Source organism: Chlamydotis macqueenii, chromosome 1 (assembly GCF_036417535.1).
Source record: "Chlamydotis macqueenii isolate bChlMac1 chromosome 1, bChlMac1.mat, whole genome shotgun sequence".
In the NCBI taxonomy this organism is placed as follows: Eukaryota; Metazoa; Chordata; class Aves; order Otidiformes; family Otididae; genus Chlamydotis; species Chlamydotis macqueenii.
The window spans coordinates 3,405,119-3,429,907 of record NC_141556.1 but is presented as its reverse complement, the minus strand read 5'-3'; the positions used below and the strand labels follow the sequence as shown (position 1 = coordinate 3,429,907).

The following is a 24,789-nucleotide window of genomic DNA, read 5'->3' as shown; positions in this document are numbered from 1 at the left end:
AGCAGATGTGATTTATCTTGATTTCAGTAGAGTATTTGCTACTGTCCTACAGGAGATTCCCATAAACAAACTAGGGAAATATGATCTAAAAGAAGTCACCATAAGGTATATGCAAAAGCTGCCAAAAAAAAAAAAAAGTAGTTAAATAATTCAATGTCCTGACATTGGGAAGGTGTTTCAAATGGAGTATTGTCCTGGGTCTGACCTTATTCACTATTTTCACTACTGACTTGGATGATAGACTACAGATTTCGTGCATAACATTGTTCTGGGAGAGGGTGCAAGAACATTCAAAAGCAGGGTGAAGAATTCAAAACAGCCATGGCAAATTGTAGAGCCAGGTCAAAATCAACAAAGTAAAATTCAATACAGGCAAGTACCAAGTATTCTTCCGCAGGAGAAATCAACGCAAACAAATATGAAATTGGAGTGACTGGCCAGTGCTGCAGGCCTGGGGAGTACTGAAGATCACAAACAGATTGTGAATCAACAGTGCCATATTGCTGCCAAAAAACCAAGCAAATCTCATTTGGGGATGTACTAGATAGATTTTTTACATACATAAGCCCCAGGAGGCAATTATTTTTCCCTACTCAGAACCAGAAAGTCTTCAGCTGGAGTAGCTGGGGTATGCACTTTCCAGCAAATATGTCTTAAGAAAGCCACAGAAATATTCTGAGAGAGTTGGACAGACTTAAACAAACACTTGTCAGGCACAGCCAAGGTACACAGACCTGGCCTTAATGGAGGAAATGGAAGCTGATCTCTGGAGACCCTCTCCATTGGCAGAGCTCTCTGAAACATGATGCTTGCTGTATTTTTTCAGCTAGATTTGGGTTTATCAAAAGCCAGTTCACACAGGGTTCACTCAGCTGCCCGTCAGATCCCACCACCCACCTCCATCAACAGTTTTCATCCAACACTTCGCCAAAAGGCAAAAAGCCTTTTTGACTTTTTAGGAGAGGAGACCATAGAATCATAGAATAGTTTGGGTTGGAAGGGGCCTTTAAAGGCCATCCAGTCCAACCCCCCTGCAAGGAGCAGGGACATCTCCAACCAGATCAGGTTGCTCAGAGCCTCATCCTACCTGGCCTTGAATGTTTCCAGGGATGAGACATCTACCACCTCTCTGGGCAACCTGGGACAGTGTTCCACCACCCTCATTGTAAAAAATTTCTTCCTTATGTCTAATCTAAACCTACCTTCTTTTAGTTTAAAGCCATTACCCTTTGTCCTATCACAACAGGCCCTGCTAAAAAGTTTACCCCCATCTTTGTTGTAAGCCCCCTTTAAGTATTCAAAAGACACAATAAAGTCTCTCTAGAGTTTTCTCTTCTCCAGGCTGAACATGGTTGATGGAGCGTGGTCGAACATGGCTGAACCAGGAGATGATTGCATAAAGGACAGAATGGGAACAAGGCAAGAAGGGGATAGATATTGAGATATTTCTTGTCTGCTACTATTACTGACCACAACACACATAAGGATTTATGCTCCTTAGATCAGAAATCTCCCACTGCACTGGGATCTATAGCAGGACAAATTCCCACTTTTAAAGAAAAAGATGTTTTCCCTACTACAAGATCAAATACAATTCAATACCCTGTCTGGTTTGGTTGGGTATGCCTTAGAGACGACTAAAGAGTTTCCCATTGCTTAAAGTCTCTGTGTGGTTTTCCACAGAGATGTCAAAGCTCTGAGCCTTCAGAGGTAGCCTTTTCTGTAGCCACTAATTGCCGTATAATTGAGAACTAAATTGTATATGGTGATTTCTGCCCGTTACGGCAGAGTGAGTGCTGGTTGCACGGTAATTTCTCTTTGGACAAACTAAACACAATTAGCCACTAATCTGCAACAGTCTGTGATTATGATCTGGTTGTAGGGTATTTGTGGGTATAAGCTTTGTGGTTACCATGGAAGTAAAGAGCAGCTGCAGGTTAGCAGAGTCCTTTGCAATAGGGCTGTACCCGCCAGTCTCATTCTGTATTAGCATTTTTATGACACTTCTCAGTGTCACTGCCAGCAAGATGCAAGATGATGCAGAGCCGCTTGGACTCACAACATTGGCTTTTCACAGCTTTTTGGAGCTAGGAGCAAGGCTGGGGAGACAGGAGTGGGAAGGAGAGTGCCTGAAAAGTAGAGAATAATTAACCTTCTGCTGTTCAGGAGCTTTGTAAATGCCTGCTTTGCACAGCACTTTGCAAAAGCTGATTGGGAATGGGAAGGAACACATATATAGAATTACCGGTCACCCTTAAGTCAGAAGTTGAGTCTGTAGGTGCCTGAGAAAGTGCTACTTTCTACTCCAGCAGAGCCTCATGTGAGTGTGCTGGGATTTAGCTGTTAGCAGAGCCTAGACAGGGCTGCCAAGGGACAGGCAGCTGCAGTCCCCCAGAGCCTTTCATCCCACCGAGGATCCAAGTGCCAGCAGCAGGAGCCCAGCTGGGATTTTAGATCTTATCCGTCTGCGGCACCGGGGGCAAACACATATTAGACTTGTTAACTCAGCAGACTTGATCCAGAACTAGAAACGTATGCTGGGGAAGAAACAGCAGCATCGCCATGGAAGAGCTCCAAGGATGAAGCCAGCTGGGGACTGGAACGAGGATGCTCTCCATGCCCGGCCCACTCAGACAGCTCATGGGCTGCACGGCAGTGAAACAGAGCAATTTGCAAAGTAACAGCGAGTAAATGCTCCATCCTCTTCAGACCACAGGAGCTGCTAACTCATTGTGACCCCTGTTCAAAGCCCACTGAACTCAATAGGAGTCTTTGAAAAGGATCTGCTCAGCTGTAACAATAAGACGGAAATATGTTTCAGAGATGAAAAAAGGATGGTGTATCGATCTCCAGGACTACAGCAGAGCTTCCCAGATACTCCTGCTAAGAGCATTCGTACCATTAGGGCTTGTATGTATACATTGCCTTGCACAGCTTTCTCCAGCACAGGCAGAAGTGCTGAAAAGATGGAATCTGACCCTTAAGTCTGCAAAATCTGGATTCTCACCACTCAAATTTTAAAAAATTACAGGCAATTTAGAGGCCCAAACTAAGAAAGAGAGGTTGCCCTTCCAGAAAGGCAGACTGGCTTTTATCAGGAAATGCCAAAAAGCTGCTAGAAGGAGCTGTTGTAATCCACAGGAACAGTACAGTGTGTTTTGAACTCTCAGGTACTAGCTCTTTGTCTCTTAAACTCTTCACTAGTATAAGAAACTCCTGCAACATTGGCTGAGTTCATCACATCACTTGGCCGTTTTGCCATGTTGTTAGCGGTTTAACATACTGTAAGCAGGTTACTATAAAAACATTGACCGTTTGTCTACTAAAAGTTCACTATCCTCAGGCCACGAGGATGGCTACAAAATCACAGCTATCAGTTCTGCAACCGCTATGCAAACATTAGCTGCCTTCCTGGAAAGATGCTTTGCATTTCAGAAATCTGCAAATTCCCATCTCCTCTGGGCATTCCGTTACTATAGGCACCCTGCATTAGAGGAACTCAGCTTGACAGACCTCTGTGCCGTGCGGTTTGTGCAAATCCACAGCTTGACCTCTTGCTGCATCCTGCTGGGATGCTGTATCACTGGGTAAAGCCCTTTGTAATTTTGGCTTGGGCACACGTAGGACGATGAACCAAGACAGGTAATGTGATGTTTCCCCCTTGTACCTTGAGCATGTCCAATAGCAGGGAAACGCCTGCAGACAAACAGCATTTTAGGAGTATTTTACTGTTAGTCTCTTTTCCCTGACAGCACAAAAAACAACTCTTGTGATTAAAGCTTGGGCCTGGGGATTGATTCCTGTATCTGGCTCTGCCACGAACACCTTGTGTGATCCTGTGCAAATTGTTTAATCCTTCTTTGTATCAGTTTTCCAGCCATAAACCATAGGCAGAAAACATGTTGCTCACAGTCATCCAGTATCCTTGGACTTTTTGCTTCCTAGAGCTGGGACAATGCAGGACAATAGAGCCCACATCATGACTGGGGTTTCTCTGTGATGTCTGAATGTAGATAAATAATAATAATGCATCGTGATAATTGAGAAGTGTACTGACATCTCACAGCCCTGTGCTCGTCTTCCTTTGGCCACCCATAAGTGTCTTTTTCCCATGATTTCTGTGAATGACTCCCCATTTTTTTCCCAGCTTTATTTTTTTGGGGGTTTTCTTTTTTTTTTTTTAGCACTTCTCTCCACTGTGTGAGCCACACCACAGAGTCAAATGCAGCTGAGAACCTTTGCTCAAGAGCAATGATGTGACAAACATGACATATTTGCTTTTCCTATCCCTAAGTTACACAGCACTTTCAGCTGTACCATCTCAGGTCTCACGACACACGGACCTGTGAAAGACTTAAGGCAAATTATCAGCAGGGATCTTGCTGCTAGAAATCAGTGTGTGCTGCCTGTGTGTGCCAAGGCCAGGCAGTTGAGCTGGCTCACATGAAGGAAGAATGTGAGCTTAGTCATTGAAGCAGGTAACGGCAATGATCACGGCACGGTCAGGTGGGTTATCTCTCACCCACCTCCCTGTTCCTCATGCCAAAGGCTGCTGATATTGGGCTGATTGCAAATGCTAGGGATCCCACTGCTCCCCACTGAGGAGATTGCTCTCTGCCCTAACAGATCTAGCAATTTCAGACATTTCTGCTGGCATTTTTTACTTACTTATTTATACACCTCCTTAGCTCTCCTCCTTTTTATTTCCTCCCATCACTCTGTGTCCAGACTGTCGGCAGAGCTATCATAAGTGCAATAAGGAACGGCAGACAGGGTCTCTCTGAGTGATAATTGCGTGCCTTGGGTGGTGTGATAGAGGACAAAGCCCAGAGCTGAGAGTCTCAAACCACTTGACAAGAACAATAATTGTCCCAAAGCATGCTGCCTGCAGTGACTCATTGCTGTTATCAAATGAAATATCTCTAGGAAAGACGGGGGAGAGACAGAGCTGCCTATTGACTGGACCGAGCACCTAGGCACCATTAGTGCTGGATATGACATTACTGACAGACCGTCAGATAGGCTGGTCCCACCTGGGTGTCCTTACAACATCTCTTAACTGAAGTTGGAGCCACTTAGAAAAGCACCTGCTTGAGATGGTTCTGATCTCAGCTGCCCTGGTATAAACCCTGAGGGACCAGGCAGGAAAGGCTTTTTCACGATCTTGTCCTGTGTGAAAGCAGGAAAACTCCTGCATTTTGCAGAAGTTATTCTGCAAGATCTGAATTTCAGCTCATCGGTGCCCAGTTTGGTAGGAGGGGGTAGATTTTGAGGCTTATGAAGGAAAACAAGCCAAGAATGATTGCTTAGTCTAGCGTGCATCATCAACAGAAAGATCTGCTGGCAGGATAGCATCTCTTCAGGGACACACCATCACAACACATCCTCCCACCCTCCTTTGGACCTTCTCCAAGCCTGCAATGCAGGTGCTACATTCAGTGTCTCATCCAGCCACTCTGCTGAGTAAAAAGCTCTGTCGAAGGGGGCTGATTCAATTTGCAAACAAGCTCATACGGCTGTTTCTGAAGCCAGGTGACCCTCAGAGCAGAGGCTCATTGTATCGCGGTGGCTCTGGACTGAATGCTAATTCTGGCAGGAAAGGAAATAATCATGATGGAGACATATCTACAGCACTCCTTCCCTATTGTCTGTGTCCTCTGCCACCTGCTCAAACAGAACCGGGGCTTCTCTGTTCGCTTTTTGTATCTGTGTGAATGTTTCTTTCTTTTGTCTGGCTCTCCCTTCCACATCTCTTTCTCTCAGTGTCTGGCAAATTCAGAGCAACAATGAAATAACATTTCTCAGGAAAAAAAAAAAAAAGAAAAAAAAGAACTCAAATCAGAGAGTCAAAGTGCTTTCAAAAGAAAAGGGAAGAAAAGAGAAGAAAAGGGAAGAAAAGAGAAGGGAAGAAAAAGGAAGAAAATAAAAGAGAAGGGAATAGAAGGAAAGTGAGGGAGAGAGAGAGGGAGAGGGAGAGGGAGAAGGAGAAGGACAGGGAGAGGGAAGGCAGAAAACAGGATAGGAACTACTTGCATTTATACCAAAATGAGCCTCTCTCCCTGGAGAAGAGGGAGGTTCACCTGAGCCACCACCAAACATGGGATAGGTGTCCTACAGACACCACAGGGTAGCAAGGTTTTGGAGTCCCTTGGCATTAGCCTGAGACTCAGCCCTGCCATCCTTGCAGCTCAGGAGTAGCCTTGAGTGTTCTGGCATCAAAACAGACATTAAAATCAACATGGTGCTGTCGCAGCACTCAGCCATCCCATGAGCATCTGGGTATTCATTGAAGCCCACTTCTCTTCTCCTAGGCACTAGCAACTTCTTGGAGCATGCAGGTAGTATGGGAATAGTAACTATTACCTCTCAAAATCAGGCTGATTTATTGGATACACAAACTCAGATGTTGAGAGGGACTCTCCAGGATTGCGGAGGCAGTCAGGCTCCCACTCAGCCTAACTGTACTTAAAATCATCCTGAGATACCTCATGCTGATGCCTATGTGTGCCAGAAAATTTGTGACTCTAAAGGGTGGCTGCTGTCTTCTCCGCTAAGATTTTTTGGCCAGATACTGTCCAGGTCCATATAATATTCTTTAGCTGCAGGCTTTCACTATTGTAAAAGAATTATTTTTTTTTAAGTGCAATGTCTTCTTATACGAATCCTCAAACCTGGGTGCTCATAGGCCTTTAACCAGTAATAATAAGCAGAGGGAGGGAGAGGGACAAAGGAACAAACACGAGAGTGTCATTAGGAAGTTGCTTGTTTGCAACAGATCATAAAATGTGCGAACTGCCTGTAATATTCAGCATGGTGCTTAATGCAGCAGAATGTGTTGTGATGGATTTTAACAAGCACTGCCCGGCACGGAATGGCAGAGCTGCAGTGAAGTGGCTAAAGCCTGCAATTAGCTCTTTGACTAATAAATCATCTCATAATAGCAGCAATGAGAATGACTCAAATGCAGGTCTTGGCGCTATGAATCTCATGGAGAAATTCTGGAGGAGCAGAGACCACCATTGCACATATGCACAGCTCCTGGCAGATGCCAGTGTTTGCCCCCAAAATTGGCATTGCTGTGGTGACAACACCATTGTGACTCATGCAGGCTCTCCAGGAGGGTGGTTACTGGTCCTGCAAGCAGATGGGGAAGTGGAGGTGCGCAGAGGCAAAGAGACTAGCCAAAGGTCATACTGTGAGTCAGTAGCTGGAGGAAGGTTTGACTCAAACCTTCAGCATCTCATCCTTCTGACCAGTGACATGCTAGCATCCATCAGACTGTTTATGTGGGATTTTATATGTTCCTTTACCAAAATCCCACATAATAACTTTAACTCTCAGTGTTGACATGAACACCTGTCCCTTTGTAAACCCTTTTGAATGTGCACAAATACTGGGAGGATAGGGGAAGATTAAGATGATAATACTTATGAGTCACGGCTAAGGTGCTCCAGCATGGCCAAATACTGGGATCCAAGGGGACAAGTAACCACTCTGTGGTGACATCAGCCACCCTAAAGAACAAAAAGGGCAGTCTGCAAGCTACCAACCAGCCTTTCCTTGACTGTGGCTGGAATCGGGTAGGCAATAAGGTAAAAAGGGCTTCAACAGAACCCTGGATCCCACTGGGACAGTGCTGTAGGCACTTCTGGTCCTCCTTGGCCCCTGCCTCTCTCCTGAGCATGCAGGGCTTGCTCACCGAAGTGTTCTGGCACTGCACGCTGGAGCTGTTGAACCTCAAGGCGGGCACCCGTTGCTCATTGCCCTGGATGTTCAAGATGCACTCGTAGCCTCGCTGGCCTGATTGCGGCTGGGGCAGGTTCTTGGCCTTCAGCGTGATTGGCTTGATCACTTCCACCGGCACCAGGATCTTCTCCGCCTGCAGCAACTGGGGACAGTCCTAGGGAGAAAGAATACAAGGCGCCAAGTCAGCACATGGGCTTCCCAGCCCCAGGTGGGGTCCTCTGATGCTTCTCAACCTTCTCCCTTCACGCTTCACTTCAACTGACTACAAAGCCTTTGCATCTCCCTGGGCCTCAGCCTATTACAAGGGTATTCAAGAAGCATTACCGCTAAGGCTCAGATAAACCGGTGAGGAAGGATTTCATTTACAGACCATCCTTTCCTATCTCCCTTGTTCGCACTACAGACTTTCAACCTTCAGAACCCAAGGAAGCTACCTCTCATGCTTTTTAATACCTGCTCTGTTAATCAGGTAGTGGGAAAGCAATCATGCCCCCCCAGGGACTTAGCCTGGTCACAATGCCATGACATGAGAAGTGAATAAAGTAAAATCTGAGCGTAGTTCCTTGCCTCCCCAACAGCCAATGCACGATTGTACAAAAGGCACAGCTCCAGCTAGCCCCAGCAACACACGTTGTAAACTACAGAGTCTGACCTGTTAGCAAGAGTTTGTTTTGGCTTAGAAGGGGGCAGAATATTTATTACAGATGGATCCAGCTGCCAAGAAATAACTGTTACACAACATGTGGAGATCCCTTGGAAAGGCTTGCCACCATTTCACAAAAGGAGCAATGCTAAGCGGATGACGCTGATCCAGCACCTCTTGGTACGTCCCTTGCCCAGGTAGAGGTCCGGGCACCCAAAGCGGAGATGCAGAAGGCTATATTCCAAGTCTCATTAATTTGCACAGCTTTAGTTGGAGTAGTAACGCACTGCTTCTTCATAGTACAATCAGACAACTGCAAGCTGTCAAATTAATGTATTCTAGGAAGCTATCAACTCTTTAGGAAATTACTGCAGTGTTCGCCTGGCTAATCCAAGGCAGTTTGATATAAAATGGAATCCCTTAAAAAAACAAGCTACAAAACATACGCATGCCATATGCACAGACCACACTGTCTTTATCACTTGTGAGTGCATGGTTGTCCCATCTTTTGGGTCATTTCAACTCCTAGAGTCCAAGAGAAAGCCTGTCCCCTCTTTTTCTTCTCTGCACTGTATTTGGCACACTGCCTGCTCTCTGTAGAACACCACGGTATGGTGATGGACAGCTACCCTGTCCAGTCCAGAAAGAAACACCATTTCAGCCTGTCCCGCCCAATGTTAAAGCCAGGCCCAGTTGGTGCAAGCAGAGACAGGGAATTTATATAAAGAGGTGCAAGCTTAATCTGTAGATGTGGGCAAGGGATGGCAGGGGGAAAATGACTGATACAGGGCTGGAAAGTAGGGAAAGGGACTGAAAGGCTCAAAAAGTGGAATTTATGGCTTAAGAGAGCTTGGGAGCTTGTTAGAGCAGATGGTGGAAGCATCTTACTGAAGCAAATAGCTTAGGAAGATAAAGAAATGGATTAGACGTGTAACATCTGCAGTTACACCAACCAGGAATAGAATTACAAGAGCTATCAATCATAACACTGCGAGTGTGAACCGATCCATGGCCAGGGGCAGGAAGAAAATCCAGTAACTACGCAGCATGTCACTGCAGTGAAGTCCAGAAGCCTTCCTTAGTCCCCAGAGAGGATCTGTCTGTCCTAGTGGGGATGCCAGACTGAAGAGCCCTTTGGGGCAACGTAATTTCTCATCTGCACTTGTAGGGTGATGCTAATGGTGTAAGTTTTTGACAGCTGCTGATGGACTTCAACTGGCTTTGCCCAGGCTACCACCAGAACCAGGACAGCCAAGCACAGAGTCAGTGGAGCTGGATGCAGGTGAATCATCTTGGGTCTGGTGGCAATCTGTCTGTGCTAATCTGGCACAACACCTAGCTTAGTAAGCACTACCAAGGACTGAAGCTCAAAAGGCCATCACGTTAACCTGGCTGGATACTGTAAGGATCAGAGGCAACAAACAGATGTGGTACTGCTTTGCAGTGATGAGCTTTACCACTGTGATTCTTGGGGATCCTGGTGCTGAGCAACACTTTAACAAGCGGATATGTGTGAGGAGGATCCAGGAAGTTTGATATATGGGCAGTGAAAGTTGCCTTATGCCCCATCATGCACAAGACACAGCCAGTGTGGAAAGATGCTGTGTCTGAACCCCAAGATTGCTTGAGGAGCTACACCGTGTTCCAACACTCTCTACTTTTGCCGTTGACCTGTCTCATGATGAAATATCCCTAGGGAATGACTAATGCTGAAATGCAGTGTTTAAAGCGTCATGGAACTGTTTGTCTTGACAAAAGGGCAAGGCTTGACAGTCTAGAAAGTCTTTTCAACCTTGAGTCCAATAATCCTACCCTATCAAGGTGCACCAGCGTTAAGGCTATCTGTAGGGTTAAGTAGTTACTCAGCATGAGAAAGTGAGGCATAATTTAACCCTGGGTAACTTAGACCTATAAAAACTCAGAGGGCAGGGGAAGCAGGAGGTCTAGGCTATGATAAAACATGAGTGAGAGTTTCCAGTTCCGATCACACCAGCAGATACCATGTGTAAATACCATTTGGGACTGCATGGCTTCAACGCCCTCTGAATCTTCCCTTTCACCTCCCCAACGTGCTCAGGACATGAATGAGGGCCTAAGCATCAGGCCCTCTCTCCCTTGGCATAAGGAAAGACCTTGGCAACATCTTCTTCATTTTTTTTCCTCCTCAGCTACAGGAGTTGACAGAGAGATGCATTGGCAGAGTGAATCAGTGGGACAGGAGGATGGGAAAGCCCTATCTGCCGCTGAGCAGCCATTTCCCAAGAGTGGGCATTTTGCTTGATGTCTGTCAAACAGAAAAGCCTCTGAAGGCGGCGGGAGGATGGGAGTTGGAGATAGTCCACTATGTTACCTGCAGGCCAATCCCAGCTCTGCAGGCTGGTCTTTCTTGTCTAGCTTTATCCCGTCCCCCCCCACTACTGGTGCTGTAACCTTTCCGATAACACTTGTTTCAAGTTCATTAACAAGCAGTGATTGCGGCAGCCCCAAAACAGGATTCGTTTGCATATAAAAAGCTTTGCAGAGCTGTGAGGAAGTTCATTATAGATAATTGAAGAGGCAAGCGCCATAAAGAGGAAATCCTCCCAATGTGGCTTTATCTGATTGACCTAATGTTCTTTCTAATTGAAACAGGGAGGGGAAAAAGGCAATTTCATTGGGTGATGTACTGCATAAAACCTCAGAGCTTGGACTAGGTTCTGGGTTCGAATTCAAATGTAGTACTCCTTTGGCAGCCTGTGTCAAGCCCTGTCCAGTCAGCTTTGGGTGCTTGGTCAGGTTTATATTTATGAGGGTAAAACTTCAACCTGCTCAGAGCTGTCCCTGCAGCAGGACCCAAGCAGAAGGGCTCTTAAAAAAGAGTTATTTTGGGCATTTTCTGGCCGAGGCAGTTTCTTTTCACCCTTCTTGTGCTATGGATGTCACCTAGGTTGGAAGAGCACAGTTTTCACATGATAGGGAATGTAAAAACATCCACTGCCAATAACTATACCAAAGAAGGGTACAATCACATCCCTTTTGTCTTTGGTATACAACAAATTAAGCCTTTCCCTTGACTCTAAAGGGAGCTGATTCAGATTCCAGAGGAGCTAATAGCCATTTTAATCTGTACTAGGGCAACACATTAGAAAGCAGACTCTTGTTGATTCATTTTGTGTGTGTAGCTTCATTCTACTTCTTAAATGCTTTCAAATGAGTCAGTCTCCTTAAAATAATTTCCTCCACCTTTGCCAATTACTCGTATCAGCAGCGATGCACACCTCAAATCACCAAATTTTGCCAGTTATGAAGTCAGAGAGCTTTTGCAGTGAAAACACTGCACGAAATGGGCTGTCCTCATTGGGTCGATGGTAGTTTAATTTTCCTTATTTATAACTCCTCATAGAACACCTGCAAATGTGTTTAGCTGTAACTTGCAGAAATAATGAAGTCTCAGAAACATGAGAACCCTTTCTCTCCGTTTCTCTCACATATGTGTAATGGCTCTCCTCACAGCAATACCTGAGTGAATGCTCAGTGAGAGCCATCATGAGAATTCTACTAAAGAGGGCGATGAAACCTCCTTGACACTATGTGGTCTTAGCTCTGAAGCAATTAGTTTGGTTCTTTTATGGTGCTTCATATATATATATAGTTACGATTTCACAGGGATTTCACCGTGCTATTTTCCAATCAAAGTTGGAGACTGACCAGAGACTTCAGGTTATCATTCTCTCCTATGGATAAAGCTTGTAGGGATCTTTCTGTCTTGTGACATTGCACGGGGTTTCTCCTAACCTTATTTTGTACAGTTTCACACTCTGTCGCTATTTATGGCCAGGATCACGAGCCCAAGTCTCATTAAAGTGTTTGCCATTTTCCAAAGGAAAATGAGTCTGATCTATTTTGAATAGTAGGCATCCTACATGAGAAGAGGTAAAACTTCTGTGAAGGTTTAATACAATGACTCATCCACCTGCCAACAATCTCCCCCTTACATTGGTGTCCCAATTCACTTGTCTTCACTTGTGCAGCTCTCATCATCCAAAGCATTCAGGTGAGGGAATCTTTCATATTTTTTCCACCATACTGCTCCCACATGATCCCTGGTAGCATTGACCGGCTCTCTGCTTTCCGCAAAGGGAAACCAGAGCTCACCTATTGCTGATGGCATTGTAGGCATATTTGGCAATATAAACTCAACTCTTGGCAACGAATTTTCACCCTTCCTTTCCCAGAAGAGTAGGAGTCATTTCCATTCAGGAGCAGACATAGCCACCACCATCAATTCCTGCACTACTCATCTCAAAGCACCCAGCTCCCCTTTTCTTCTGCCATCAAAATCCATGTCTTCATTCTCAAATTCAGGGTTGTTTTTTTTTTTTTTTAAGACTTTCTTTTCAATATCCCTAATTCAGCAACCATCTTTGTGACTTAGCCAAGCCAAGCCGTATTGTCTGGAAGGAACATGATCACAAAGTGAACCTAAATTGGGACCACAACTTACTCACTCAAGCCTTTTGGGACCCCACCAGAAGTGATACTCAGATTGTTCTTTACTCACTTATTATGTAACTATAACATATGCTTTGTTCATCTGCTCTGCTGAGATGCAGTGTACCATTTTTCCTGTGCCCCCTATGGCTTTCTCATCCTCCCACTCTGTGCTGTAATCAAGTCAAGAGGGTAAGTTTTGAGAGACAGGGACTGACTCTCTGTAAAGATAACCAGACTAGAGTATCTGGATGTTCTATTAATTAGATCAGATTTTAAAACTTTAAAAAACAAATCAAAATGGGGAAAGAGAAAGAAAAGGAAGGGAGGGAAGGAGAAGAAAAAAGAGAGAGGGGAAAAGAGGCAAACAAAGAAAAAAAGGTGTTGGGGTTCTTTTTGTGTGTCGTTGACTTTGGAGGAGTCAGATTTCACTTGGGTAAAAAGAAGGAAAACAGCAAGTTGGCAGATGAGAGGCAGCAGGGACTGCCTGGAATATGTTGCCTGAACTTCTCTCTCACACCTTAGCACAATCACCTTAGGTCAGAGCTGTGACACCACCTGAGCAAAATCAGATGCTTGTTTAGCAGCTACCCTGTACTGCAGCAAACAGAGAGCTTTGGGATCAAGGGCTGACAAGCTGGTTCCTTTGATGAATCACTTTTTTAAACTCTTGCACAACTTCCTAGCCCCAGGACAACCTAGAGAATGAAGCAGCAATGACCTCAACATTCCCAGTACAGGAGGAAAAGAGGTGAGTTACAGTCTGTGTTGTGTTTACATTATTACACCACTAATTCTTAGCATCATAAAATTATATTTAAAATTTACACAAACAGTGCTGGGGTATGTTATTAGGTTATAAAGCGGAATCAGGTCAATGTTTTGTAGGCAGGATTCCAAGCTCCATAAATTTCTGGATATACCTCTCCCAAATTTACATCGGCACCAACAGCAATCAAACCAGCTACAAAAAAGCTCACCCGGTCAAAGAATTTTTTAATGCACCATATATTTTATCTGCACTTCCTAAGTTTACAATGTTGTTAGCCTGATTGATGGTGTGCTTATTTATTGGCACAGCAAAAGTAATAATACATGAAGAAAATGCTCAGAACTTTAAAGGCAGCTGATGAGGAGAAAGTAACAGGATTTATGGGAAGTCTAAACATCTGCAGAGACAAGAATGGAATAACTGAGTCCTTGCATCGCTGTCAGTTCTGGTGGCTCCTTTCTAGTTAAGTCTTCCAAGCATTCAGGAGCAAATACCTTTTGCTCTTTTTCATGTGATATTGCAAGTAATTCCAGTGCCTGGGAAAAGGTGGTTGCCCTGGATGTTGGTGCTTAGTCTGTAGAAGAAATGTGGCCCTTTTTAAGCTCTGTATACCCTAGCAGCTACATACCTCAATGGTGGCTTGCACAGATTGGTGTACAGATACCACTGTTGGAAGAAGAGAGACCAACAGATCAATAGCAGATCATCAGCTCATCTGCCACAGCCTCTTGGGTCCCTGGCTTCAGTGTTGTGAAGGCTAGAGAGCGATGAGTGATGCTGAGCACCAGAGAGTGGGTATTTGAAAAGTAGAAGCTAAATGAAGATAATTAACCTCCTCTCACATGGCTCACTGCTGAATCCCGTTGATCGGGAGCAAAGTGACTCCCCCAAGGCCATGCAGGCAGTGCTGGGAAATGACCCAGGTCTCCTGAGAGCTGGATCCCGACCCAGGACTATTCCGTCTCTGAAGTCAGTCCACACATCTATGCTGATCAACATTAATGATTTTACCCTCCTTTAATTCTTTATTAATAGAGCCTTTCTGAGCTGGTCCATTATTTCACAAAGATCAAGGTCAGGCTGTCATAATTATCCAAGCACCACATTTATCGTTTTTAAATGGAGACACAATGTTAGCTTTTTTTCAGCCCTTTGCTGCTTTGACACACTCTCAGAAGGAAAAGTAATGATCCAGAGAGCAGGAGCCTTCTGGTCACTGGATGAAGGGAGTGGACTAGTGACAAAAATAGTAGATGATTGTGTCATTAGGTACATCTGCTCAAAGGAGAGGGGCTACTGGAGACATGTGAGCAGTCTCAGTTCTGGTGTTTCCTGAGTAACAGCCTGGTTTTGAAATCGTGAGAAACATGAATGTGTTCATTGAAGAAGGTGGTGTATGTGCAAGAAAGATAATTGTGTATTTACTGGGACAAAGTCTGTTGTTTGGATAAAGGCAAACCCTGGTTAGGTAAAACAGCCATTCAGAATAATACACATAATAAAGCTGGATTCTGCAAAGCCAGAGAAAGCATGGAGCAGACCACAAACAGCTTATAAAGCAGTAATGAATTTATTCTCTAATTGTTATTACAAAAATCTGCATCCTTCTACCTAGCCAGCTTCACTGTACATCCATGCATGGCACTCCAGCAGCCCAATGAGGCTGTGAAGTTGAGCATTGCAATAGTATACCCCTTACTGCTCATCCATGTAGGTACCAATGACACTGGCATGTTGCTCCCAGCAAAGCTCAGTTTCCAATGCATTTGTGCCCACAAATCGGTACTGTGTGTGTAACGGATATTCTCCAACCAAAACTCCCTCAGAAACAACAGGGACTCTCATGACAACACTCCCACACATGGATTTCTGGTGTCTAACAAGGATCAAGCCCAAGCTGTAGCTCTTCCTTGCTAAGAGAGGGACAAAAGTCTATTTGTCCTCTAAAGCTGCCCATTTTTACAAAGTTAGTAGGAACATGGTATCTTTGAGAACTCCAAACTTTGGCCTACCTAAGAATGGCCAAGAATGGTCAATGGCTTCAGAAGTTAACAGAGGAGACAGAGCAGCAGATGGAACGGAGGTGCATACACAGGCTATGTTTCCTTCAGAAACCAGGACAGAAGCCCAGAGAGATATAATACTTTGGCTTTCACAGTGGGAAGCTTAGGACAATGATATCATGGCTCTCACCACCCTCCCCCTCACTGAGATCCGTGACAGCATGAGATAACGTCCAAGCCAAAGCAAATGGACTCATGCGCAAAGACAAGGCGAGGAAGGAGGATCTGGGCTCAGCCTCCTGGAGATGCCCCAAGCAGGGTAGGACACACATTCCAGCATTACCTCTTATCTGTAGCTTCAACATCCTGAGAATGTTTCTCCTTGGCCAAGTTCCAAAAACTCATATGTCCCAAAGCAGTGAATGCAGCTGATGTGACAATGGAGAATGGCAAAATCTTTCTGGTTCAGAGCCAGACCACCACCTCACGCTAAGTCTGAATGAGGAATTATCTTTCCCCTTGAGCAACTACCTTTCCCTCAAATTGCAGGGTGCCACACAGATCCTAGCAGTCCTAATAGATGTCCAGATAGCCAGAAAATCCTGTAGCCACTCATGGCAATGAAATGGCATTGCACCAAGCTAAAACAACATAAGCTCTTCCTGATGTTATTTAAAGGGTGTTGTGTTGGTGGAGACAGATGAATATTACTCTGCTGCATTCTGAGATCACTTTATCCTGTGGGATAAATAATCTTGCGTTACAAAGATGAGCAGCCCAACTGTTATGAGTAACATTTAGCAGGGACATGGTATGAAGATTCAGATGCTTCTTACATCTCCATTCAAACTAATCTCCCTGAGTTGCTCCTAGAAATTACATGAACAAGTCCTTCATCAGTCACTCACATTGTAGCTGAAGAAGCTAAGCTCAAAGAAAACAAGATATGTATTAAGGTAGGATGAGCTGCTCACAGAGAGGCCTTTTTCCATCTGTTGTCAGCTCCTATTATAATTTGGTTGGAAGTCTTGACAAGGAGAGACACAACGGAGCTGCCTTGCACTGGAGACAGATTTCCTGTAGATCCCCCACCGTAATAATCAGAAATCCTGCTAAAAGTTAATGTGGAAATCGAACAAGTTACCAGCCATTTCCCCTGCCAGATGGATGATTGCAGGGCAGAAAGGCTCAGAGATGACAAAACATAACCAAAAATAACAGAAAAAGCCTCTTCACATACAAGCTTTCTATCTTTTTCTTCACCTCATACTGACTTGCAAACAACAGCAAATTATCTAATTTGTTTGTACATGCTTAAAGACTTCTCATGAACAGCCCCCCCTGCGAGATCACAGCTCCAGGTACTAAGTGCTGTACAAGCACCTATTAACAGAAAGTGCTCACCCAAATCAGAAGATGATGTGAGAGAAACAGGGGCACAGAAAGGTGAACGTGTCCAAGCCACCTCAGAGCCAAGAATAAAACTCTCATCTGCTGAATCTATAACCCATGACCTCATACACTACCTGATACTGCCTCTGAACAGTATTCCCATGCTCTGACAGGACTCCATGAACAAGCGGAATGCTTTCTGCCTGGCCTCCAATTTCTATCTTTAATTTCCTCTTATTATTAACTGAAGCACCCTCTCTGAAGAGGATGTACCCACTACACAATTAATCTCCATTTCTTGATGTGGTGAGTTGGCTCTACCTGGACACCAGACGCCCACCAAAGCTGCTCCATCACTCCCTCTCCTCACTGGACAGAGGACAGAAAACACAATGAAAGGCTCCTGGGTCGAGATAAGGACAGGGAGAGATCATTCACCAGTTACCATCATGGGAAAAACAGACTCGACTTAGGGAAATTAGTTTAATTTCTTACAAATCAAATCAGAGTAGGATGATGAAGAATAAAGCTAAATCTCAAAACACCTTCCCCCCACACCTCCCTTCTTCCCAGGCTTGACTTTACTTCCAGATTCTCTGCCTCCTCCCTGATGAGTGCAGCGCAAGGGAATGGGGAATGGAGACTGCGGTTGATTCATCACATGTTGTTTCTGTTGCTCCATCTTCCTCAGAGGGAGGACTCCTCACACTCTTCTCCTACTCCAGTGTCGAGTCCCTCCACGGGCCACAGCCTCCTTCAGGCATCTGCCTGCCCTGGCGTGGGGTCCTCCACGGGCTGCAGGTGGATCTCTGCTCCTCCATGGACCTCCACGGGCTGCAGGGGGATGTCTGCTCTTCCATGGCCCTCCATGGGCTGCAGGGGGACAGCCTACTCCACCATGGTCATCACCACAGGCTGCAGGGGAATCTCTACTCCGGTGCCGGGAGCACCTCCTCCTCCACCTTCTGCACCGACCTTGGCATCTGCAGGGTTGTTTCTCTCACATATTCTCACTCCTCTCTCCAGCTGCAACTGCTGTTGTGCAGCATTTTTTTTCCCTTCTTAAATATGTTATCCCAGAGGCATTACCACCGTCACTGGTGGGCTCAGCCTTCGCCTGCAGGGGCTCCATTTTGGAGCTGGCTAGCACTGGCTCTGTCAGACATGGGGGAAGCTTCCACCAGCTTCTCATAGAAGCCACTCCTGTAGCCCCTCTGCTACTAAAACCTTGCCACGCAAACTAAATACACCTGGAAAGAGCTGTAAAGGTGGATAAGGGCTGAAATTACACAGCCCAAAATGCCAAACCACCATAGGCCCTGAGTCGCAGCTGGATCTAACCCATCAGCTACAACCTCCTCCCGGATTACCCCTTCCTCCCCCTGGCCACAATGCCAGCAAGAGTGAACTCCACCACATGTGCTTGGAAACACTTCTAAGAGCTAAATAGATGATTATCACCAAACCCCCATGCTGTTTAAAAGCAGGTGCCATGAAATGCATGCATCACTACGCCAGATCCCATCTGCATGGGGTGGCTGCTGCTGCCCGCAGCAGCTGCCTGTCTAGAGCTGCTCCCGATCCCCTCACCTCTCCTGCGGTCCCCCTGCCCGCTCACAGCATTTGAAGGCAGCAGGTTGCCTGCAGTTACCATAGAAACTACACCTCGCACGCTCCCCTTAATGATAGACAGGTGCCAGGATAAGTGAGCGGATAAACGGCGAGCGGGGAAGGATTCGGCACTCTGGTATTGGCCTCACTGCAACTGTCATTAGAGTCCCTGAGAAATGAGAAATACATTAATTTAAGCAGAGACGGGTCCTCTCTCCTCCCCTTGCTGATGCTTTCAGCAGCCGCCTCACTGGCTGGGTTAAAGGAGGCTGGAAACAGGAGCAGGAGGGAAACGGAGCAGTTGCCACAGCAACAGCTGAAGATGTATCACCAGAAGGATTGTCCATGCAACGAAGCAAGGAGTCAACCATGCTCACCTGATGGCCCAGCAGGTCCTCTACCCCTTCCCCAGTGCAGCCACCCAGGCATTTCCACCAAGTTGCATTTTGGGGAGGTAGGCACCGTGCCTTCCTTCTGACCTTACAAGGAGGACAAAGAAGGACATTTAGGGGTCCTGAAAACCTGTCTGCTTTTTGAGACCTTGGGGCAAAGCCTTCTGAGATGTACTGGCAGGACGGGGAAGGGCACTGCTGAGTTTACTACAAACAAAGTCTATGATGAGGAGAGTGGGTATTATCGCATAGCATAGCATAGCATAGCATAGCATAGCATAGCATAGCATAGCATAGCATAGAATAGAATAGAATAGAATAGAATAGAATAGAATAGAATAGAATAGAATAGAATAGAATATTTCAGTTGGAAAGGACCTACAACAATCATCTAGTCCAGCTGTCTGACCACTTCAGGGCCGACCAAAAGTTAAAGCATGTTATTGAGGGCATTGTCCAAATGCCTGTTAGCTATCTGCCAGTTCAGGTTTAGGTGTCATTATCACTCCCTGCCTTCTTTATCCCACTCCCTTTTTCCCTGTTTCTCAAAACCTTATCCTTAGGAAGGACAAGCAGCCAGTGCCCGCGGAGGAGGCCACCAGTACAGCTCTTCATTCGACACAAGGCACAAGCACTGGGTGAAGCAGCAATCTGCTCCCCGGCAGCTGCTCCACCAGCATGTGGCTCACACGGCTTTCTATCGCTTTTGACAAATTAATATTTGAAGCAGTTGTTTCTTTTATGTGGGCTTTACTGTCATTAGCACGTACAACTCGACATAAAACACTTTGGTGCGAGATCTTTTCTTCTGTTCTCTTTTTAGGCAGCAGATGAAAATCCTTTTAATACAAAGCTTGTTTGGGGGAGGAAGAAAAACACATGCACATACAAATCGGCTGAGCAGGGAAAGATGAAAACTTCCTTCAAGGTTATTAAATTATTATGTATCTTTTTTTAAACACAGTGGATAACAGACTTGTTATCTAGGCTTCCTTTTGGCTTTTGCCGTGTTTTTTTCCCCTCTCTTTCCCCCACACAAAGCTAAAATCCTTGCAAGTCCTGGAATAAGATAGTGTTCATCTTAGAGAAAAAGGCACAAAAGAAAACTTAATCCTTTATCCCATCAACTCAAGTAGGCTACCCCAGCTTACCCATCCTTGTACAGATGTCTGTGAAACACTGACATGAAAACTACCACACTGGATGAGAGCAGGGCTGTACGAAGACAAGACGGACTATGCAATCAGGTGTATCGGGTAATAGATATCAGGAGAGACAGCTGTTTCTGCAGCTTCTATCACACCAGAGATCCTCATATCAATTATTTTACTTCTCCGTACCTCAATTTCCCTCCACTACTTGTTGACTGTCTTGCCCATTTACAGAAGAACATGACTGAACTCTCTTACTCAGTGATTGTGTCAAGTAAGTCAGGGTTGATTTCACGGTGTGTTAGTCTGCAGTGCAATACTTTGAGGTGCAATACTAAGCCTGCACTGTGACTTTAGCTACCATCAGCAATAGATGTCAAAAGCAGAGACAGGAGGGCTAAGGAAAAAACTGAAACTTGGCCTGTCCCCCTCTATCTTAGACACTAATTCTCTCCACTTTTGCCACCAGCTCTCTTCAGGAAAAACAGCAACAATCTACTTCAGTATTAAAATGTCTTTTTTTACTCATTCTTTCCCTTCCTGCTCTCACTAGCAATAATATCAGTTCCCCTTTATAGAGCAAGAAGTCACTCAGTATATTTCAAACTAGTGGACTTGGCTTTCGAAAACCTGCTGCAAAGGGAAATTATACGTCAAAGTGAAGCATTTCTTCCACAAATCATCCAGAGACATCGTCAACCCTATTTGATTGAGTTCAGTGCCATAATCATAAATACTCTTGCTTTATGACCATGCTGGAGTTCTTCACCAGGAGCAAACAAGGGCTTTCCCAAGGCTCCCAAACTAGTTGATTCAGCTCTATTATGTGCAGAGCTGATTCACTGAGCACCTGACTGACAAGTAAGAAAGTCGTGGCTCTTGTTGGTAGTGAGGTTGAGAGTGAGTTGGTAGTGTTGGTTGAGAGTGAGTCTGTCCTTTCTCCGTCTCTGGTTTAGTTTTGCTAGGCGGTGGTAGGACAGCTGCCCTGTCCCAGCTTGGGGCTGTCTGGTCACAGATATCCACTGTGCAATTCAAAGGCCCCCATGGATGGAAGATCACAGGCTGTACAGACAGAAGCAGCATTTTGTCTTCTGGACAGCATGGGTCATGACCAAAGCCTCTCTACTGTCCCACTGGATCAGTCTCAAATTCATCCTCCACTCTGCATTAATCAGCAACTCACGCTACAAGGAATAATACAAAAGCAAAAAGCCCAGGATCTTCTCAGAGCACATGAGGAAAACCTGAATGAAAGGCAAGTAATTTCATGGGAATCCAGAAACTTGTGAGATGTGCTAAGGACATTTTGGAGTTAGAAGTACACAAGGGGACAAGCCTCCCTTCAAAGCACTCTGGGCTGGTCCAGGGGTGATGGGTACCAGCCCAACTGGTGCATTTGCAGCCCAGGCCCATCTGGAGAGTGGGAGGCCTCCTCCCTCATGATGGCAAGACGCTGTACAGGCTAAGAGAGAGGAAAAAAAAAAATCACCTGGATGTGGGTGTATCAGCAAGAGAAGGTGAAGGCCTCAGTGTGGGGGAGGGGAGCAAGCTTAGCATGCCAGCAATGATGATTACAGAGGGAAGGAGTTTCTGGCACCGGTCCATATGACAGAGTAACACCAATATTTGTTTGCTTGGCAAGGAGTCTCTTGGTGCAATCAGACCATACAGTCCTGGAAGCCAGCCACGCTAATCTGCTCAGCAGACTCATGGAGGGACTGCAAATGGGATGGTCCAACCATCCCACGCTGGTAGTACAGTTTCCCACCAGCACCTCCTTGAGACTTACTGATTTAGCAGAAACTCATGCCTGGATGTTAGCAAACACCTCCCCTCCTCATCCTCCACGGGTCCAAGTGCCTGTAGAAGAAAGAGTCAAAGGAGCATTGCAGAAGGAGATGAAAAGCTGGTAAAAATAGGCCTACTCAAGATAATGGTATGTTTTGAGCATTACTGAAGGTGACATTGGGAAGGCTGGAAATGGACCTCAGTTAGCCTTTTGAGTCATATTATGTCATTGGGAACTGGGTGGAACTGGGATGGACAATGAAGAAGCCAGGCTTGGCTTCAAGATATCAAATGGTTTCTCCTGTTGAAAGAACCTATTCAATGAATAGGCAATGGTACAGGACAGAAAAGGAAAGAACTAAAGGTGAAAGTGGAAATTTCAGTAAGAGAGATGAGTCAGTGAGAAGATGGCTTCTCAAGAGAAGCGTGGGAGATATACACAGTATTTCTTCACAGTGCCATTTGACAAAACCTTTATGGCCACAGAGCGAATGTAAATCTGTGTTTGTCAGAATGCACTTGTGATGCCATCCTTCCCAAGCCCCGGTGTCCTTGAGGATCACAAACACACAGACAGTGATGAGAAGGACCCTGAGGCTACAGAGCATTTCTCATCTTGCCGGGGTAAAAAGTGTCTCTGAAAGCTTTGGGTTTTGCAAGACTGTTACTCTTGCAGATATTCTTCAGTCATTCCAGTGCTGAGAAGTGTTTCTTCTGTGCAACAGACAGCAAAACCAGCTTCTGAGCTGAACAGCTGACTGCCAAATGTTGTCTCCCGTGGGAAAGAAGTTTGCGCCTAGAGAAGGTTTTGCTGCAGAAGCCAAGAGGGCTGCAGCCCTCATTAGCAATGACCAATGTAACATACATGTGTCGCACGATGCTATCATTGGCCTGTAGATCAACAGTAGTCTTCTAAGGTCGGATTTGTGCCTCCCCCTGCTGCCATGCAAATTGCACAGAGCAACTTTGCAGGATCAGAGAGGGAGCATTTGAAGCTCAGCAGGAAATCCTCTGTTAAAGGGAACAGAAGAGAGAAAGAGCAATCTCTACTGACAGACAAAGCCCTCCAGACAGGAACTGTCTCCTAGTCTGAAGATCATACCTTTCAGAAACAAAACTAGTGAGAAACAATAAAGTAGCGATGGAAAAGGGCAGATCTTGAGAGGACAATGTGTCCACTGCCTCAGTTCTGCTGAGCAAGATCTTGGAGAAGATAAAATAAAGACCAGAGGTTGTGCTATCTCCAGTCCCTTCCCTCACAAACTGGAATGGCAGAGAGCTTCTCATTATCTCCTTTCTGATTGGTGCAAGTGTCAGAAATACCAGGGATGTGAAAGGAGTTGAGGGAGAATGAGATGCACTGAGATGTGTAGGCCTTCACTTTGGGCAGGTGGTTGGAGGAGAGAAGAGATGGGAACTGGGAAAGTGAGTCCTGTGCTTGGTACATGAAACACAGCAGAGGAGTCTGCCAGAGGAGATAAATGGTGGTGGAGATAAACGGTGGTGGCATCGTACAGCAGGATGCTGGGACAAAGTGCCCTAGGAAATGCCACCTGAGCAAGAGGTTGAGGTCCCTCCAGTTCCTGATGTGAAAGGTGCAGAGACCTGTGGCCAGCAGGACTGGCCAAACTCTGTCAAGGCTTCGTGTGAGGGAAAAGTACATGTCTAGTTGGGATAGCCTACCAGAAGGGCTGAACCCTAGGCTGCCTTCCTGCACCACTTCATCCCTGAGCAGAGTGTCAAGCTGTCCAGCTCCTCAGTAAGTTTTCCAGCAGGTTTACAGTGAATTCTGAATCCTGGTAGATGATGAACTGGCAACCTCACTACTCATGAATATTTATGGCCTGTCCCAATACCACAGAAGGTCAGGATGCCTGCTCCAGGACATCTAAACAAGCCCATATGTAGCATCTCAACCAGCACATAAGGAAGGGGTGGGTGAGAACAGGGGATGCCATAGGAGTTTGAAACCACTACATGTGTGTTATTTGGTTCAGTAAACCGTTTGCCTAGTTGATGGTCGGGGAGTAGGTAAGGGAACACATTAGAGACACCAGACCCAGCAGGTAGTGCAGGGAGCAGTGGAGATTTCATCCTCCAAATGCGATGCACGTTGCCGGAGTCTTCAGCAGCTGCCTCTGTGCCTGGTGGTTCAGCAGATATCAGATCTCTTAATGGATACTGGTCCCTTGGGCCAGGCAAACAACGAGCCATCTCAGGTCATTTACCAGACAGTCCAGGATGCTTTCAGACCGTTCCTGACCAGGAAGTAATTAAGTAGCTTCCTATTTGTATTCTCCTGAGCTCCACTTGTCTGCAAGTGCTCATTAGTTACAATACGAGCCAGACAGCGTTTGCAGCACAGCAGCCAGCTCTGTGTTAAGCCCCAAGGTCCAGTTCAGCTCAGGGGCTGGCAATGAGGCATTCCCCAGCCTCGTCTGGAGCCAGTTTGATGCCCTGGCCATTAGACACCAACCCCAGAAAGCCACAGAGGTGCTCGAAGCACGGCTGAAATTCACTGATACTGTGAATATAGCCCTAAATCCTCCCCAGATCTCAGCAGCCTGGGGTATCTGCTTAGAGGCAATCTCCTTCTCTCCCAGAGGAGATGCATACCCAGTGTTTCCCATCCCTACTAGTCCCTTGGTACTGGGAGCAAGTAGTGGCTTTCCAAGGTAATGCACTCCTTGTAGTATACGGGAGAAAGAGGGCAGGTGGCTAGGGGTCTGGCAGAGCAAAGAGGAGAGGAGCTGTCTGCAGAGGGAAAAATGAAATTCTCCTTGAAGGTGAGCAGAAGAGGGAGAGGGTGGGACTGGAGGTG

At 45.8% G+C, this 24,789-nt stretch overlaps 1 protein-coding gene across 1 annotated transcript in view; it reads right to left on the bottom strand.

Annotated features, from left to right (window-relative positions):
• Positions 1-24,789, bottom strand: part of PLXNA4 (plexin A4) — a 414,876-nt gene that overhangs the window by 77,510 nt on the left and 312,577 nt on the right. Inside the window, exon 9 of the mRNA XM_086744556.1 lies at positions 7,700-7,900. Coding sequence (XP_086600682.1) covers positions 7,700-7,900 — 201 coding nt within the window. The remainder of the gene's footprint in view (positions 1-7,699; positions 7,901-24,789) is intronic.